The sequence below is a fragment of the Myxocyprinus asiaticus genome, chromosome 4 (assembly GCF_019703515.2).
Source record: "Myxocyprinus asiaticus isolate MX2 ecotype Aquarium Trade chromosome 4, UBuf_Myxa_2, whole genome shotgun sequence".
Taxonomy (NCBI): Eukaryota; Metazoa; Chordata; class Actinopteri; order Cypriniformes; family Catostomidae; genus Myxocyprinus; species Myxocyprinus asiaticus.
Window position 1 is genome coordinate 34,983,246 of NC_059347.1, and position 17,245 is coordinate 35,000,490.

Consider the following 17,245-nt stretch of genomic DNA (forward strand, 5'->3'; position numbering starts at 1 on the left):
TTACGAGCAATTGTGAGAATCTTTGATGCTGTTAACTGCATTAGTGAAATAAAGCTGAGTGACTGGATCAGACAGTTGTTGTGTTCCCTCCCCCTTCTCCCCTCAACTCCGCTGCTGATCACGCCCACTTTGGCTGCATCTTTTGAAAATGTGGTGAGAACTCAACTGTGCTGTAACAGAGGGTGTTGTGACCCTTTAAAACTGTTTAACTATTTTCATCTATCATTTGTTTTCCAGAACTCTTCCTCTTAACACTCAAAGTTAGTTTTTCCTTAGCATGTTGGACTTGTTTTTTGGAACTAATTAGACTACTATGTTTGCTGAGCAATTGCTTAGACTGGATTTATATGTGCTGTGTTTGTTGTTATCTATTGTAGATCTCATGCCATTGCCTGTGTGAATCAGTTCATCATCAGCAGAACACAAGCCTTGATGCTACACATAGATCCCTTCATTGAGGTACACTTACCAACCTCCTTTGTATGATGGCGGTTTTTGATATTCATTCAATTTGTAGTTATCAGGAATGATGACATGTTTTAATGTATTTCTCTGTCTGTCGGTGTGCCACAGAACCTTTTTGCACTGGCTGCTGATGAGGAGCCAGAAGTGAGGAAGAATGTGTGCAGAGCTTTAGTCATGCTTTTAGAAGTCCGACTAGACCGTCTCCTTCCTCACATGCACAACATCATTGAGGTTAGACCATGCCCCCTGAAACCCCTCATGAAAGCCTCATCTATCACACAACCATCAAATACATATTCATGGATTAATCTAATGTATTCTCTATTAATATACTCTATGAAAGCCTTGACTTCCTTAGTAATGATCTGTTAGGATAAATGATTATCTCTATAAAACAGTTGTAAAGGTTTTCTAAATGTAACTATTGCACCTATCATAAACTAGACATGCAAATTGAGGCAACAGCAGCCTCTTGTGGACTTGCAAACTATACCCATTATCAAAAATGTCTTGAATGTATGTCTTCATGTTTTACCGATCTTAAATCCTTCATTTCTCAGTACATGTTGCAGAGGACGCAGGACCAGGATGAAAATGTAGCTCTGGAGGCCTGTGAGTTTTGGCTTACACTCGCTGAGCAACCTGTGTGTAAGGAGGTTCTTTGTGGACACTTGTCCAAGTGAGCACTCTCACAAGCACACACGGTGTCTTTTTGATTTGAGAAACTTGAGCAACTGCAAATGACAAAGATGCATTTCCAAATTTAATAAACACAGTTTTGCAAAGGCAGGACATACCTGCTTATTTGATGCAAATTAAATGATCTGATTATCAGGATTAATCTGTTCCCACCTTTTTTTTTCAGGCTGACACCAGTTCTTGTCAATGGAATGAAATACTCTGAGATTGACATAATCCTACTGAAGGTCAGTTTCTTTCTCTCTCATTCTCTCCCTGTCTCTTAATTATGTGCGCATATGCTCTCATTCATTTCTATGTTGTCGCTACCATACCAAACAAGCTTTCAAAATTGTTCTGAACTTAAAATGTCAAGAACATTTTGAATGGAATATATGTTGTTATTGATTTGCAGGGTGATGTTGAGGAGGACGAAGCCATCCCGGACAACGAGCAGGACATTCGTCCAAGGTTCCATCGCTCACGCACAGTTGCTCAACAACACGAGGGTGGAGACTCCATCGAGGAGGATGAGGACGATGATGATGATGATTTGGATGATGATGAAACCATCTCAGATTGGAATTTAAGTATGAAACAGTGTAGAACAGTTTCACAGACACGAATGACAAAAGAAAATCCTTGACTGTTGTTCTGTGCTGTTAAAAATCCATCCAATACCAGGAGTGTATGAAATGAAATTCTAAATTGAGCTGTTCAGTAATGATGTCAATTTGTAAGCCATCATAAAAAGAATTTAAAATGGAAAAACAAAATGGCTAGATTTACACTGCTAACAGTGGTTTTTCCTGGCTCAAAATGAGGCAGAGGTGGTACCATCCTGACCATGTGCACACATACACTTGTACCATGGCTTCCACTGGCTGAAACAAACACTTACAAGCAACATATTTTAGGTGTTCTAATAATTAAATAATTGAAGAAAATGACAATTATCAACTTATAGCATATTTTATTAAAAAAGCTAACCTGAATTAAATACAACATAACAGCTAATGTGTTCATTTATAGTTAACAAACAGCAAACTTGATTAACCTCTTAAACCGATAATAAGATCATCTCTGATCTGTTATGTGGGTGGGTATGATGGGAAGGGATGATGTGTAGAGACAGTGTCACACGATTTTTTACAGCCAGTGTTTTACAGCTTGGATTGGACTGATCGCTTAGATTGACAGGTCTTGATTTACCATGCGCACAACGGAAACAGTGCTGGATCTTATTACTTGTTACTTATTCTATGTAATTATGTTTATGGTTCATTGTGGCATTTACAAATGTAAGTAGTTTTTAGGTTCAGTAAAACCCTCAGATCACTTTTTTGGACTTTTGATCAAAAAGGCTACCTTGGTTCCAAATGCCATAACTTGCTTTGAGATAACAATACAAAATTTTGCCCAGATACAATTGACATGATTGTAGTCATCATATCAAGCATGAATAATTAACAAAATAAATAAATAAACTGCATCACTTTCTCAGCAGTGTTGTAACATAAGAGTCTTCAAACATGAGATGTACATGTTTGCATTTTTGAGAAAATCAAGATTATACGTGGTCACTGAAATAAGGCCATGAAACACATAATAGATTTTGTAGACAAAATTAACTTTTGTGAGACACTTTTTGTGTTAGGCTGTATCGGATCACGCTCTTCTTCTGAGGTAAATTCACTCAAGAGTGTCTTCTTCCAAAAATGATAATGAGCTCAAACGGGAAAGACTGTACCTCTTGTTGGTTTCATACGGATTACACAATCAGAGAATATTTGTTTTGGTTCATTTAAAAGTAGACAATTCAAGCTTTCTATAGATATTTCTCGTGTCTGCGAGGCAAGTATATGCTGAGTTTCAGTTCATTTTCGTGACGCGCTCCAGACAGAAGTTCACGGAGACCAAGATGGCAGAAAGCGCATCGTGTATGATTTCTTTATTTTAAAAACCCACAACGTTTTGCTGTTAATGTGAGTGTACACAAATAAAAGTAAACCCTTTATAGTTTCGAATGATGTCTTTACTCTTATCTTTATGACCAAAAATGACGGAGTATTTCTTTCTGCTGTTATCAGGGAAAAAGTCAGGTGATTGCGCCGGCACCTCTGGTGACCACAGAGGATTGACTATGTTATGTTATCAATATAAAAAAAACAACTCAAACAGGAGCAATTCAAATATTGAATTTTGGGGGCATTTCCGACCCTGCACGATGCTATTTTGAGCCAACGCCTGATTAGCTTGCTTGTTGTTAAGCTTAATGGAGGGCTATTGCCTAAGTTTTTTTATAGTGGATTAACTTCACAGCAGTGGCAAACAAAGTCGAAGTTTAGGGCAAACATTATTCTTACCTGGCTGTCACAAATGAAGGCTGATCAGGTAGACTTCGATGTTGCTCCTCAGGGCGCTCGTTCTGCATGCATTAACTGTGTGGAGGCTGTGAGAAAGAATGTCAAAGAGGGGGAGGGGCAGGGGCTTGTGTGGTCTCGCAGAAATGCAACTTAAATGCAGATGTTGGGCACACGTGTAATTGAGAATTGACCACTTGGAGTATATCTGTGCACGTGACTGCCTGCCTGAGTTTCGTCAACAGTCGGAGGCGGCATGGAATTTGACGGAGGCAACCGCCTCATAATTCTCTATGCAGGAAAAACCCTGGCTAAATAAGACAGAAATTGTCATCAAGGTCTGTGAAAAGGGTCCATTAAAGACTTAGTATTTAGTTTTAGCTGCAGTGGAAAAATTATTAATTGTGACTTCTTTGAAATAAGCAACAGATTTTCATGTATGTCATTATTTTTCTCTGGTGCATAGGGAAATGTTCAGCAGCTGCACTGGATATTCTAGCGAATGTTTTCAGAGATGATTTGCTATTGCATACTCTTCCTCTACTGAAAGAACTGCTGTTCCATCCAGAGTGGCTTGTCAAAGAGTCTGGCATACTTGTACTGGGAGCCATTGCTGAAGGTGTTCTAAAACCAGACATAAACACAATGATACTGTATATATAATGTGTGTGTGTATATACTGTGTGTGTGTGTGTGTGTGTGTGTGTGTGTGTGTATATATATATATATATATATATATATATATATATATATATATATATATATACATATATACATATGTATATGTATGTACATGTAGCGCATTGTTTGCCTCATAGCATTAGCATTAAGAGTAACAGTAAAATCTTGGATGTAACCATGTGTCTTTTTGATTAATATTATTTGAGACATTTTCTTTGACATCTTTGATTTTTCTTTTAGGCTGTATGCAGGGAATGATCCCCTACTTGCCTGAGTTGATTCCTCATCTGGTACAGTGCCTTTCTGATAAAAAGGCGCTGGTTCGTTCCATTACCTGCTGGACTCTGAGCCGTTACGCACACTGGGTGGTGAGCCAGCCCCCCGACACCTACCTCAAACCCCTCATGACTGAACTGCTCAAACGCATACTGGACAGCAACAAGCGCGTCCAAGAGGCTGCTTGCAGGTGAGCATGTGTCAAAATATTGTGCTAATAGAAGCACCTATGGATGTATATTTGTTTCTTGTAATTTGGCACATCCTTTGTCGAATTCTTTGTACTTAATTTGTTTATTCTATAAACCAAGATAATCATTAATCTCTTATTCTCTCCCTGCTTCACACAGTGCCTTTGCTACCCTTGAGGAGGAGGCATGCACTGAGCTGGTGCCGTATCTTGCATATATTTTGGACACATTGGTCTTTGCTTTCAGTAAATACCAGCACAAGAACCTGCTCATCCTCTATGATGCCATTGGCACTCTGGCTGACTCTGTGGGCCACCATCTCAACAAACCAGTAATTTCACAAACAAACAAACACTTGTGTATATGGCACCTATTCTCCTCTTTCAAATGCATACATAACATCCTGTCCCTCACATGCATGACTGTAGAGTGCCGTTTGTGTATTGTTTTCACATTGCTTTTCGACATGTGCAGGAATATATTCAGATGCTGATGCCTCCATTGATTCAAAAATGGAACCAGCTAAAAGATGAAGATAAAGACCTCTTTCCACTATTGGAGGTAAATAAACAAACTGGACAAAGGACTGTTTTGGGGGAAAAACACAGTTGAAGAATTGTACATAATTACATATATAAATGTATGGATCTTATTGTGATTTAAAATTAGATCATCATAGGTAACCTGTAGATAATGGATGTAATTCTGTGTTTATTCCTCTTACAGTGTCTCTCGTCTGTGGCCACTGCCCTGCAGAGCGGCTTCCTGCCATACTGTGAACCTGTCTACCAGCGCTGTGTTAACCTGGTCCAGAAAACACTCGCCCAGGCCGTGGTGAGAGACCCAATATAATTAACAAAAAAAGCAAACAGTTATTGTTACTTTCCAATTTAACACAATCATTTACATATTTTTGGCACCTATAAAAGAAAGCAAGCAAGGAGCAAGAGATATAAGCAGGGCCTTTACTAGAAGACATCATTGTGGCATTTGAAACACAGTCTGGCAGATGGGTAGACATCTCTTTCGCTCTGTTTCGCAGCTCCACCAGACTCAGCCTGAGTTCTGTGAAGCTCCTGATAAAGATTTCATGATTGTTGCTTTGGATCTGCTCAGTGGATTAGCAGAGGGTCTTGGCGGGAACATTGAACAGCTGGTTGCCCGCAGCAACATTCTCACTCTCATGTACCAGTGCATGCAGGTAACCATAAAAATCAACTTAATGGTGATGGAATTTTTGGACATTAAAATACTTTCTCCTATCCCAACTTAATATGCAGAGACAACCATAAGTGAGCCATTAGTAGGTTGATTCCTCTGAAAAATGTACAAACTGTGGTCTTGTTGCACTTTCAAGCATTTGGAAAATTGCTTATACTTTATAGTAACAAACAATTTTGTACAGAGCCCGCAGAGGACCAGTAGGAGGAAAAAAAAAACGAGAACCACTACTCATTGCCCATGATTTTGCAATCCGTACTCTGTTTATAAACCTTACTCACAGATTTTTAAACTGTTCCCTCATTATAGCAAATCGCGCCCATTGTTTTTATTAACCATGCCCTCAATTTACTAATCTGTATTCTCAGATTTGTAAACTGTACCCACAGATTCATAAACCGTGCCCATGTTCATTCTTGAGTTCACCAGTGGCAAGAGAAAATATATGAAAAATATGTGGATATTATTAGAAATTATCAAATAAACACCATTACACAATCACATTTTCTGCCACTAAAACAATATTTAGTCTCAGTTTTTACAATGTAACATAGAACTGTCTTATGTAGTTGATCTTCAATCAAATTGCTATAAGAAATATGTTACATCTATGTTTCCACATAATAGGCTTGTATGGTAGATCTGTTATTTAATAACTACATAAAATAAGAATCAGCCAGAAAGCGCAGAAGATCAAGACATAACCTGTGCATTATTCATATTGGTTTTACCTTCTTTCGAAAAGTTAACATGGTCGCGTCATCTAATTCTCTATAATCTTTTAGAAATGTAAGAAAATTCTCCATTTGGGAGGAGTCACATGGCGCCATGCGAGGATCGGACGTGTGAACGGCGAGCTCTGCGCACTTTGCTAGTTTTTAATTCTTTTTGTGTCATAAACCGATGAGATTCGATACACCCTGTTCCATAACTGTTCTATGAAGACAATATATCAAAGAATTCGAAATCCTCGGACTCTGGAGACATTAAAAGACACTTACATGCTTAAGCTGACACCCCTGACAGGGCTGCAGACCAGGGACTCAATTTGGATGGTGCGGTGGGAGAGATTCATCACCAACTGGCGAGCATGTCGGCAGTGCTGGCAAAAGTCATTGATGACTTGGAGGATTTAGCTGTAATACGTCAATCAATCACTGCCATGGAGACGAAATTCACTGAGGTGGTTACAAGAGTGTCGGATGTTGAGAAGCTGATTGATTATCTGGAGTCATCGGAGAGGGAATTAGCTGCTAATCTGCTAGCGACCAAGGTGGACTTGGAACGCATTTGGGAAAAGTTGGAAGATATGGAGAATCATAATCGGCGAAACGTCCAAATTGTTGGAATTCCTGAGAACAAAGAAGGCAGAGATATGGTGAAATTCCTAGACGAGCTCTTCCCGAGTCTGCTCGACATAACAGGCCATAAACTGGAAATTGAGCAAACTCACAGGGTTCCGGCTTGGAGATCCACGGAAGGAGAAAGGCCTGATCAATTCTGGCCAAATTTCTGAGATCATCTGATAAAGATCTCATGTTACACGAGGAGTAAATGAAGTAAATGAAGAACCACAACATTTTCTTGTTCCCAGACTTTGTGAATTCGAAAAGAGAGAAACGTGATTGATTCAAGGAATGCAAGAAACTCTTACGTCAACGGAAGGTCGCTTTTGCACTGATGTTCCCGGCCAAATGAGATTAGATACTAAGGATGGCCACAAAATATTTACAAAATATTTGCAAGCGATGTCTTTTATAAAGTCAATGGAATGAGTAAGTTATTGTGTGATGCTCTTGATATAGCTGAGTGGACCTGACATTCACTTGATTGTCTGAGGAAACTGGTGCCGCCTTTGTTTCTTTTTGTGTTGGTTCCGCCTAGCGGCTGGAGTTTGTTTTGTGGAGGAACACACCTTCAGGACGGTTATGTGGATGATTCTACATGTTCTTTGTGCTTATGCCTCAAATTGGCTTGAGTTTGTTTTATAGATTATTTTCTGATGTGTAATTCTGTCTCAAAATTTGTATAGAAACACCGGACTCGAGCAATCTGATGGCAAAGTTGTCGCGGGGGCTCTCGTAGGCGTACATGCACTGTTTGAGTTATGGCTAATATTTACGCACCTAACGCTGATGATCAGGGCTTTTTTATAGATCTTGAAGGGGCAAGCCACTGGCACCCCCCATGATATAATAATTGGGAGGAGACCTTAATCTTTTGATGGACTCAATCCTTGATCATAGTGAGGCAAAAGTGTGTAAACCCCCTAGAGCAACACTGACAGTTCACAGGATGTGTAAAAATCTTGGTCTTACAGATATTTGGAGACTTTTGAAACCATCTGGTAGGGACTATACATTTTTTTTCATCAGTCCATAAGATTTATTCTAGAATAGATTTTTATATATATATATATATATATATATATATATATATATAAGTCTCTCATTTAATCTGTTGTTGATTGCTCAATTGGAAACATTTTAGTCTCAGATCACACCCTGGTGAGTTTAGAGATGTTGCCACATATGGAGAAAAATAAATTATATAGTTGACGCCTTAATGTGTCCCTTTTGCAAAATCCTGATTTCCAACAAATGTTAAAGACTGAAATCAGTGTTTATATGGAGACCAACTGGTCCTCAGTATCCTCTGTGGGCGTGGCTTGGGAGGCACTTAAGGCGGTTCTTAGGGGTCAGATCATACAGAATGCCTCATACACCAAAAAATCCAAAGCACGGGAACTCGTGGAGTTGGAAGGGATTCGGGAATATTAAAAGTGCCGAGGCAGATCTGAAGCACCGAATGTCATCTGATGGCCTCAGAGAATTGACCCGATTGAAATACAGACATAATACTATTTTGTCACGGAAGGTGGAGTTTTGGCTATTCAGGGCAAGACAGTCATTTTGTGTCAGGGGACAATGCAGGGAAGCTTTTGGCCAGATATATAAAGCAGAGAGAGTCTTTTTCTACCAGTTCCATCAGTGAAATCTGCTGGTGGTGAAATATTTACCTCAGCCATTGATATTAATAATGCTTTTAAAGAATTCTATCTTGATCTCTATAGTTCCACCTTCCATGTCTTCATCTACTGATGAAGGCATTAGAAACTTTGTGGAACCATTAGAACTCCCTAAATTGACAAATGAGCAAAAAAAATTCTCTTGATTCTGAGATAACCTTGGAGGAGCTTGGTGAGGTAATTAAGGCCTTGCCTACAGGCAAGGCTCCGGGGCCAGATGGTTTTGCCACTGAATTTTTTAGATCTTATGCTACAGAATTGGCTCCACTTTTGTTAGAAGTTTATATGGAATCATTAAAGAATGGAAGGCTTCCGTCAACCATCTTTAAAAGGACAAAGATCCAAGTGAGTGTAAGAGTTACCGTCCAATTTCCCTGATCCAGCTAGATGTAAAAATATTGTCAAAAATTCTGGCTAACCTATTAATTTATGACATCTCTTATACATATAAATCAGGTGGGGTTTATTCGGGGCCGCATCTCTTCTGATAACATTAGGCGTTTCATCAATCTTATGTGGTCAGTGGTGAATGATCAGACTCGGCCATCTCACTTGTTGCCGAAAAGGTGTTTGATATGGTAGAATGGGATTATCTTTTTAAGATTTTGAAAATATACGGGTTTGGGAATACTTCTATTGGATGGATTAAGTTACTTTATTGACATCCTGTTGCGGCGGTACAAACAAATGGATTGATTTCAGATTATTTTACTCTGGATAGGGGCAACCGTCAGGGTTGCCCTCTTTCCCTATTATTGTTCTGTCTTGCCCTGGAACCATTAGCAGCTGTGATAAGAAGGGAAAATGATTTTCCAGGGGTGGTATCAGGAGGTGTGGTGCATAAGACTTTGCTTTACGCAGATGATATTTTATTATTTGTCTCTGACCCCTTTAGATATATGCCTTGCCTCCATAGAATTATCAATTCCTTTAAGTTCTCGGGATACAGAGTCAACTGGTCTAAATCCGAAGCTTTAGCTCTGACAGCGTACTGCCCAGTAAGGCTTTTCCAGACGGGTGCCTTCCAGTGGCCCAAACCGGGCATTAAATATTTGGCCAATTTTATTCCCAGCAAATTTGTCTGATTTAGTTAATTTTGACCCCTTAATAAAAAGGCTTTCGAGCGATGTGGGCAGGTTGGCTTCATTACATTTATCTATGATTGGAAAGGATAATGTTATTAAAATTAATTGTATTCCAAAATGTAACTACCTGTTACAATCTCTCCATGTAGATGTCCCCCTCTCCTATTTCAAGCAATTTGATAGCATAGCGAAGTCCTTCATTTGGAATGGTAAGCGTTCTAGATTGCATTTTAATAAGTTGCATAGGTCGATTGACAAAGGTGGGCTAGGCCTACCCAAGATTTTGTTTTATTATTATGCATTCGGTCTTCCACCTGAAAGAGCCCCTCCCTGGTTTTGTATTGAAAAGGAAGTTCTTGCCCCTATTTTGCCATTGCAAAGCCTTTTTATCAAACTAATCAGAGAAGTTAAGTTACACCCCGTTATCTCGCATTTACACTCGATATGGACAAAAGTGTCCAGAATGTTTAATTCAGACATTTATTTAAATGTTGCCTCAAGCGTATGGCTGAACCCTAAATTATGTATTAATAAGTCCCCTTTCTGCTGGTCAGAGTGGATTGTGAGGGGGGGTTAGTACACTCGGTGACCTGTATGAGAGTGGAGTGTTGAGATCTTTTGAAAATTTGGTTCAACATATTGGGATTCCCAGAGCTCAGTTCTGTAGGTATTTACAGCTATGCCACCTGCTCTGTATTGTTTTTGGGAGTAGAATCCCCCCCCCCCCCCCCCACACACACACAAAGTGACAGATACTCTGGGAGAGTTGATTACTGCTTTTGGAAAAGGTCATGAGTCATCAGTGTATTACCCTCTGCTAATTCAGAGTCTGGGGGACGGAGCTTCAACTTCTCAAGAGATTATGGGAGAATGATTTAAACTTGGTATTGGAGGAGGGAGTGTGGACTAGGATTCTAAAAAATGTCAAGTCTGCATCTAGAGATGCAAGGGTTCGCCTTATGCAATTTAAGATTTTACATAGATTCTATTGAACCCCTCTAGATTGTATGGGCTTGGTCTTAAAGACACACACACCTGCTGGAGATGCCAGTCAGAAGATGGAGACACAACCCATGTCTTTTGGGGGTGTGTTAAGATCCAAGAATTTTGGTTGAAGGTTCAGAGTTGTATGTGTGATGTTTTGAGCACTCAAATTTTACTTTGCCCCAGACTCTGTATTTTGGGTGATGGGGCGGTCATAAATTTGGGGGATAAACATAAAAAAAAATTGGATTCTGACCAGTATCATGATTGGCATTCAAATTATTTTAAGGGGTTGGAAGTCGGACGGAGCGCCATCATTTCCGGATTGGTGTGCGGCGATGGGGAGGGTGGCAGCTTTCGAGGAGGTGGCAAGTAGGAGGCTGGGGTTTGTTAGGAAATGGGATAAATATTTAGCATTTTTGGGGGACTCCTGTTGAGGGGATGGGGAGAGAGAAGTTTAGTTTAATTATGTATGTTTATTATATTTTCTTTTTATGTTTTCTTTTGTGTGCATGTGTCTCTGTGTGCGTGTATCTCTGTGTGCGTGTGTCTGTGTGTATTGTAATATGTGACCACAGTGTTGTATGGAGGTTAGGGTTGGGTATTGGGGAGGGATATTAGTGGGGATTAAATGTTGATTCGATGTGTATGTGTTTTGTTTTTCTCTGTTGTGTATTTTTGAATCAATAAAAAATGTTAATTGGAAAGAAGATTCTCCATTTTGGAAAATAAAATCTAAAGATTCACAAATGATAAAATATATCCCATCTGCAAATGCATTCAATGTAAACCACAGGTCAAACCTGAGCAAATCAGTTGACACAGATTTCTAAAAAGAGGGAGGGGCTACAAATCCGTGGGTACAGTTTGCAAAACCGTGGGTACGGTTTATTAATCTGTGGTTACGGATTGCAAAATCGAAGGCACTGATTAGTTTTCTCCTATGGGTCCCCTGCGGGCTCTGATATCTTGCAGAAAATGCTGCAGCCTTGTACGGTTACAAAAATTATGATCTTTTGCTCTTTTCATTTTCTCAGGATAAAATGCCAGAGGTACGGCAGAGTTCATTTGCCCTGTTGGGAGATTTGACCAAAGCCTGTTTCCAGCATGTCAAACCTTGCATTGGTATGCGGTTCCACATCACTATCACTTCCTCAAATGAGAAAATCTGATATATTTTTGTTGATTGCATACATTCTGGGACATTAACGTTTGTTTGTGCTAATCTCTCTCTAGCTAATTTCATGCCTGTTTTAGGCACAAACCTGAACCCAGAATTGATATCGGTATGCAACAATGCAACATGGGCCATTGGAGAAATATCCATTCAAATGGGTGAGCATTTAATCCTTTCACGTTTTTGCCCATGTCCCATTACACAGGATAAACATTTAACCTCAGGCTTGTTTTCTGTACCTTCATGCTCCGTTCTATGACTTCAGTTATAGAATTGAGTGATTTCAAAATGCTCTCAAGGGTAACATGATATTTACTCATCTCTGCTCAGGTTCTGAGATGCAGCCATACGTCCCAATGGTTTTACAACAGCTGGTGGAGATCATTAATAGACCCAACACACCCAAGACTCTGCTGGAGAACACAGGTACCATTTGAGGGGTGCTAGACCAAGCTGACCCCTCACAAGAGGTTTCCGTCCCCTCCTTTTCCCAGACTCCCCCAGTCCCCATTCTACAGTGTTTATTAATCTCCACACAAACTCCAGGAAGTGGACCTTACCAGGTCTGATAAAGGTTAAAGCTAACTTGATGTAGATATTTCTACCCTTGGACAGTATTCAACTGGGTAAAGCATAAGTAAACAAGAACATGAGCAATTCCATGCTCATTGTTTTCTATATAAAAAGTGTATTCAGTCTGAGCTGAGTTTTCTTGGCATTCCAGTCTTCAGATATGAATATAACAGACCTTGTAACTGTCCAGCCCATGGTATTGAATGAAGTGGATTAATAACACAGTGAATTCTGTGTTAGCGATTGAAGTTAACATAGCTAAAATCATCACAATGAAGTTGTAAGTGTCTGTCAGTGAGGTACTACAAAAAATGAAGAATGTCGCCTGTAAACTCTTAAGTCAGCCATGAGAGTAGAATTTAGTCTTGCTGTCTTTGAGTTGACTGTTTTTTCTTGAAGCTTTTAAGCTTAAATAATCTTTATTTAATTAAAGAAAACTGCTAAACTCAGATTTAAATCTATTTTGTGGTGTTTAGATGAATGTATAGCACCTGTACCTCGCAAATTATTTCCCAGTTTCACTTTACTCTGATGGGACAGCACTATTTGGAGCTCTAGCCTGAGCCCTAATGACTGCCCACAATGATGCCTTTAGAAATCTGAAATGAGGGTGAAGTGTAACACTCCTAACACACTCCCACAGAAACAAGGGTACTTGTAGATGTGTTCCTGTTTGTCGATTTATTTCTGTTGTTTTAGTTGCTTTTCTTTTTCAGTGTGAACACATATCTGCCAATAGATGTTGAATGTTGTTTAGTTAAGGACGGCTAACGTTTAATGCAGGATTGCTGATATCTTGATCATTCAAAATTTGCAATTGACAGTATCCTTACTGACATTTATGGCATTTTTTTGTGAGTTGGTTTCAAATGCGATTCTACTAATATCTCTTCTTAATGGTGAATAATTTGCAGGTTTTACTAAGATCAACATTTTTATTAACTTCATTAATGTTAAGATGTTTAAATAGGTCGAGTTTCTAGATAATGTTATTTTATTTTTTTTAGGGTATTTGACCAACTATTTATCTACTACTACTTATAGTTATGTATACCACTCCATATAATAATGGTAGACGGTGTTTAATGCTATTTCTGATTCTTTGAATTAGCATATCCTGCAATGAACTGCGTTCTCTAATGAGCCAATCATCTGCTTTCTGCATGCTCATTGGACTGTAAATGCCTGTCTTTAATGAGAATGTTGCATAGTTTTGTGTCTCTTAAACTTAGGTCTCCCTCCTCTGTGCCTCTTAAGATCCTGGTGGAATCTAGTCCTCTCCGTGTAGTTCGCTTGGCGTAATATGCATTTCTCAAAGAAACAAAAGAGACAGAAAGAACGAAAACACATTTCTCTTCTACTGAAATAAATTTTTGTGAGTTTAAGGGAGAAAATCTTAGGAAACAAGTGTGTTTTATATGTTAAGCAAGAGTTTGATCATCCATCTTTAATAATAAATTCAATATGGAACAAAAAGAATATTTAATCAGTGCTCATCGTGTAACGCAATCATTTTTAGATATGTTACATGAATTGGGCTGAAATTTTGTACATGCTTACATTTATTGGACAGCAGAACATTAAAGACAGAGCCAAAAATCAATGAATGCCTACTCTTGACTGAGAACGAATCTCTAAATTTGACCTGGAGAGAAGCTGCTTTCTAAGACTCCTCCCTTAAACAAGATATATGTTTTTTTAGTGTCATATTTTACATTTGTCCCTGTAGTCTGGGGCTGTGAAGAGCACTAGTGAAATCTTGTGTTTATTCTCATACACAGATTCTGTTGAGTTCTGTTTCTGAGTTGTCTGTTTGTTTGTTTGTTTGTTTTTGTTTTCTCCTCCCCCCCTCATTCGCTCATGTCTTGGTTGGCGTTTGGTGCTGTATAACCGTGATTGCGTTACCTTAGCAATAACAATTGGTCGTCTTGGTTACGTTTGTCCTCAAGAGGTGGCACCCATGCTACAGCAGTTTATAAGACCCTGGTGTGTATTATTCAATCTTTTATTTCATTCATTTTCTCTTTCTGTCTATCTTCTCTCTTTTCTCCATATGGTTCTCTTTCTTCTACTCACTTACTTGATCTCTTGAAACCTTGTCCCAGTGTTCTTGAAATGGCCCCTGTCTCATGGCTTGCTTGAGACTTGCGGTAATATAAAAGTCCAGGATTTTGTAAACAAAGCATACAATTTTGCCAGCATAGGGTTTTTTCTCAGTCAGATCTGCATTGCAAAAAGACATGGTAGGTGGCCTGTTCAGGACATCTGAGAGAAGGCATCTCTCTCTACCTTTATCTCTCTCTCGCTTGCTCTCTCTGTTCTGTATGATTCAGTCTAAATCATTGCCAACCATGTGACTAACCCTATCCCTCTAGGTCTTGTTGTTTCATTTGCCTCAGTAGCACCTTCATGTATTCTCAATTTATTTATTTCAGTTTTCACTTCTGTTTTCGTCTTTTATTGTCACTATCAAACAACTAAATGAGTGCATGGGATAATAGCAAATGCTTGCTGGTTTTAGGAAAGGAAAGCAATAGTTAAATGAATAAGAGAAATGGAAAAGCTTGCTTAAATCATTTTTCCTCCCTATTAGATATAGAGTCCTTTAGCTGCATGATGCCTGTCCATACATTTGCACTAGCTTAACTTAGTAAACGAAAAGCTGACAGAATATATGGTGCTATATAGACATTGTTTTTGGTTTTTTTTATAATAATTTGTCCTATAAAGTAATAATACAAAAATTAAATATATGTTATGTGGGTGGTTTAGCGCAAAAGCAGCTAAAGATCTTTATAAACATTCATAAAAGCTATGGTGTGAAGTGCTTGCCTGCTGCAATGTACCTGGCAAACACAGGTGATAATTTTCTCCCCTAAAAAAAGCAAGAACATAATAGTACTAACAACGCTAAAATTAGACCTTAAATTTCTGTCAAATTAATGAGCGATTGTGAGGAAATAATCTGAGGTCTTCAGGAAAACACAAAATTCCCTGAACATGCAGAATTTACTTTCAGCTTTAACAATGAATGTTTTTGGTATAAAGAAGATAGATTTTGATTTCTCAATTGACCAATCTTTGTGATAAAATATTTGGTCACCCCAAGGTGCTCTGAGGTGGTAGTCATGATACTGTGTTGATTATGTGTTAAGTCCAATTGCAAAATAACCACACAGGCTTTTTATTTGAAAATGGGTTCTTCCCTTCACTAGGTGCACCTCTCTTCGCAATATAAGAGACAATGAAGAAAAAGACTCTGCCTTCCGAGGAATCTGCACCATGATCACAGTCAACCCTGGTGGTGTGGTGCAGGTAAGGCACATTACTCTCAGTGATGTCTCTGAGTTCTCTCTGAATGAAAAATTATTCTCTTTGTTTTCTTTACCAACCCCTCCACCTCCTTTCAGGACTTCATATTTTTCTGTGATGCTGTAGCATCCTGGATGAACCCAAAAGATGATCTTCGAGAAATGTTCTATAAGGTAGAGCACTGTGTTTTGACTTGCCTTTTATCGATGGGTAAAGTCTTCAAGATAATTATGGACATATGCTCTATACTTAAGTGTGTGTTCCCTGTTAGATCTTGCATGGGTTTAAGAACCAGGTTGGAGATGAGAATTGGAAACGCTTTTCTGACCAGTTTCCCCTTCCACTCAAAGAGAGACTTGCAGCCTTTTATGGAGTGTAGATGTTGCTGGGTTGAAGAGGTAAACTTGCATTGGCTAGCTTATAAAATCTCATGTAACCAAATCTCTCATTAAATCAAAATGTAATTAGCTAATCTATTATTAGAGGAGTGTGTCAGCCTGTTTGGTATTAGGCTATGCAGCACTGAAATTTTGCAAATGTTCTTAATCACGTGAATGAATATAGAAGAGATTTCATTTTGTGATGAGGATAATCTGCTGTGGTCAATGTCTAGATTTAAAGGAATAGTTCACCCAAAAATGAAAAATTGCTGATAATTTACATCCAAGATGTATCTGAGTTTCTTTCTTCATCAAAACAGAATTTAGGATTTTTAGGATTTCATTTCAGGCCTCCTCCTTTAAACAATGCAAGTGAATGCACTCGGTCCAAAATGCATATTTAAGGTGCATCAAAATAATCCACACGACTCCAGTCAACAAGTAAAGTTCTTCTGAACCCAAACGATTGATTATTTTTAGAAACAAAACAATACTTGTATACTTTTTAACTACAAATGTTCGCTTCCGTACATCTTTGTGTTGCGCACTCATGAGAGGGATGACATAAGCTCGTTGGTAAAGTCACGTGGAGGAGGAGGCAGGAAGCACGTCATTGTTTACAAGAGAAGGAGCGCTGTACAAAAGTTTAATTGTCTTTGCTGTAGATTTGTATTTCTATAAGTGTATTGTTCAAAATGGTCGTTTGGCATGTGTATCCTGGATGCTTTAACCTTCAGAAACCCCAAAGAAAATGCGTGCCGGGAAAAATATTAACTTTTCATCGATTGCCTATACATGATCATGAGCAATTGAAGCTCTGGTTTATCGCAC

General features: G+C 38.8%; 1 protein-coding gene across 5 annotated transcripts in view; it reads left to right on the forward strand.

Moving 5' to 3' along the window:
* LOC127438478 (transportin-1-like) overlaps positions 1-17,245 on the forward strand; it is a 34,506-nt gene that overhangs the window by 12,883 nt on the left and 4,378 nt on the right. The window contains exons 6-23 of one of the 5 annotated variants that reach the window (XM_051694107.1): positions 378-459; positions 574-696; positions 1,026-1,144; positions 1,331-1,391; positions 1,559-1,733; positions 3,973-4,125; positions 4,428-4,653; positions 4,814-4,985; positions 5,129-5,215; positions 5,381-5,488; positions 5,697-5,855; positions 12,010-12,097; positions 12,209-12,307; positions 12,480-12,575; positions 14,633-14,708; positions 15,938-16,037; positions 16,133-16,207; positions 16,306-16,432. In XM_051694107.1, coding sequence (XP_051550067.1) covers positions 378-459; positions 574-696; positions 1,026-1,144; positions 1,331-1,391; positions 1,559-1,733; positions 3,973-4,125; positions 4,428-4,653; positions 4,814-4,985; positions 5,129-5,215; positions 5,381-5,488; positions 5,697-5,855; positions 12,010-12,097; positions 12,209-12,307; positions 12,480-12,575; positions 14,633-14,708; positions 15,938-16,037; positions 16,133-16,207; positions 16,306-16,413 — 2,107 coding nt within the window. In that variant the 3' untranslated portion in view covers positions 16,414-16,432. Of the gene's footprint in view, positions 1-44; positions 358-377; positions 460-573; positions 697-1,025; positions 1,145-1,330; positions 1,392-1,558; positions 1,734-3,972; positions 4,126-4,427; positions 4,654-4,813; positions 4,986-5,128; positions 5,216-5,380; positions 5,489-5,696; positions 5,856-12,009; positions 12,098-12,208; positions 12,308-12,479; positions 12,576-14,632; positions 14,709-15,937; positions 16,038-16,132; positions 16,208-16,305; positions 16,433-17,245 lie in introns of those variants that run through there. The other 4 variants (XR_007896747.1, XR_007896748.1, XR_007896749.1 and 1 more) reach the window with 4 other exon arrangements.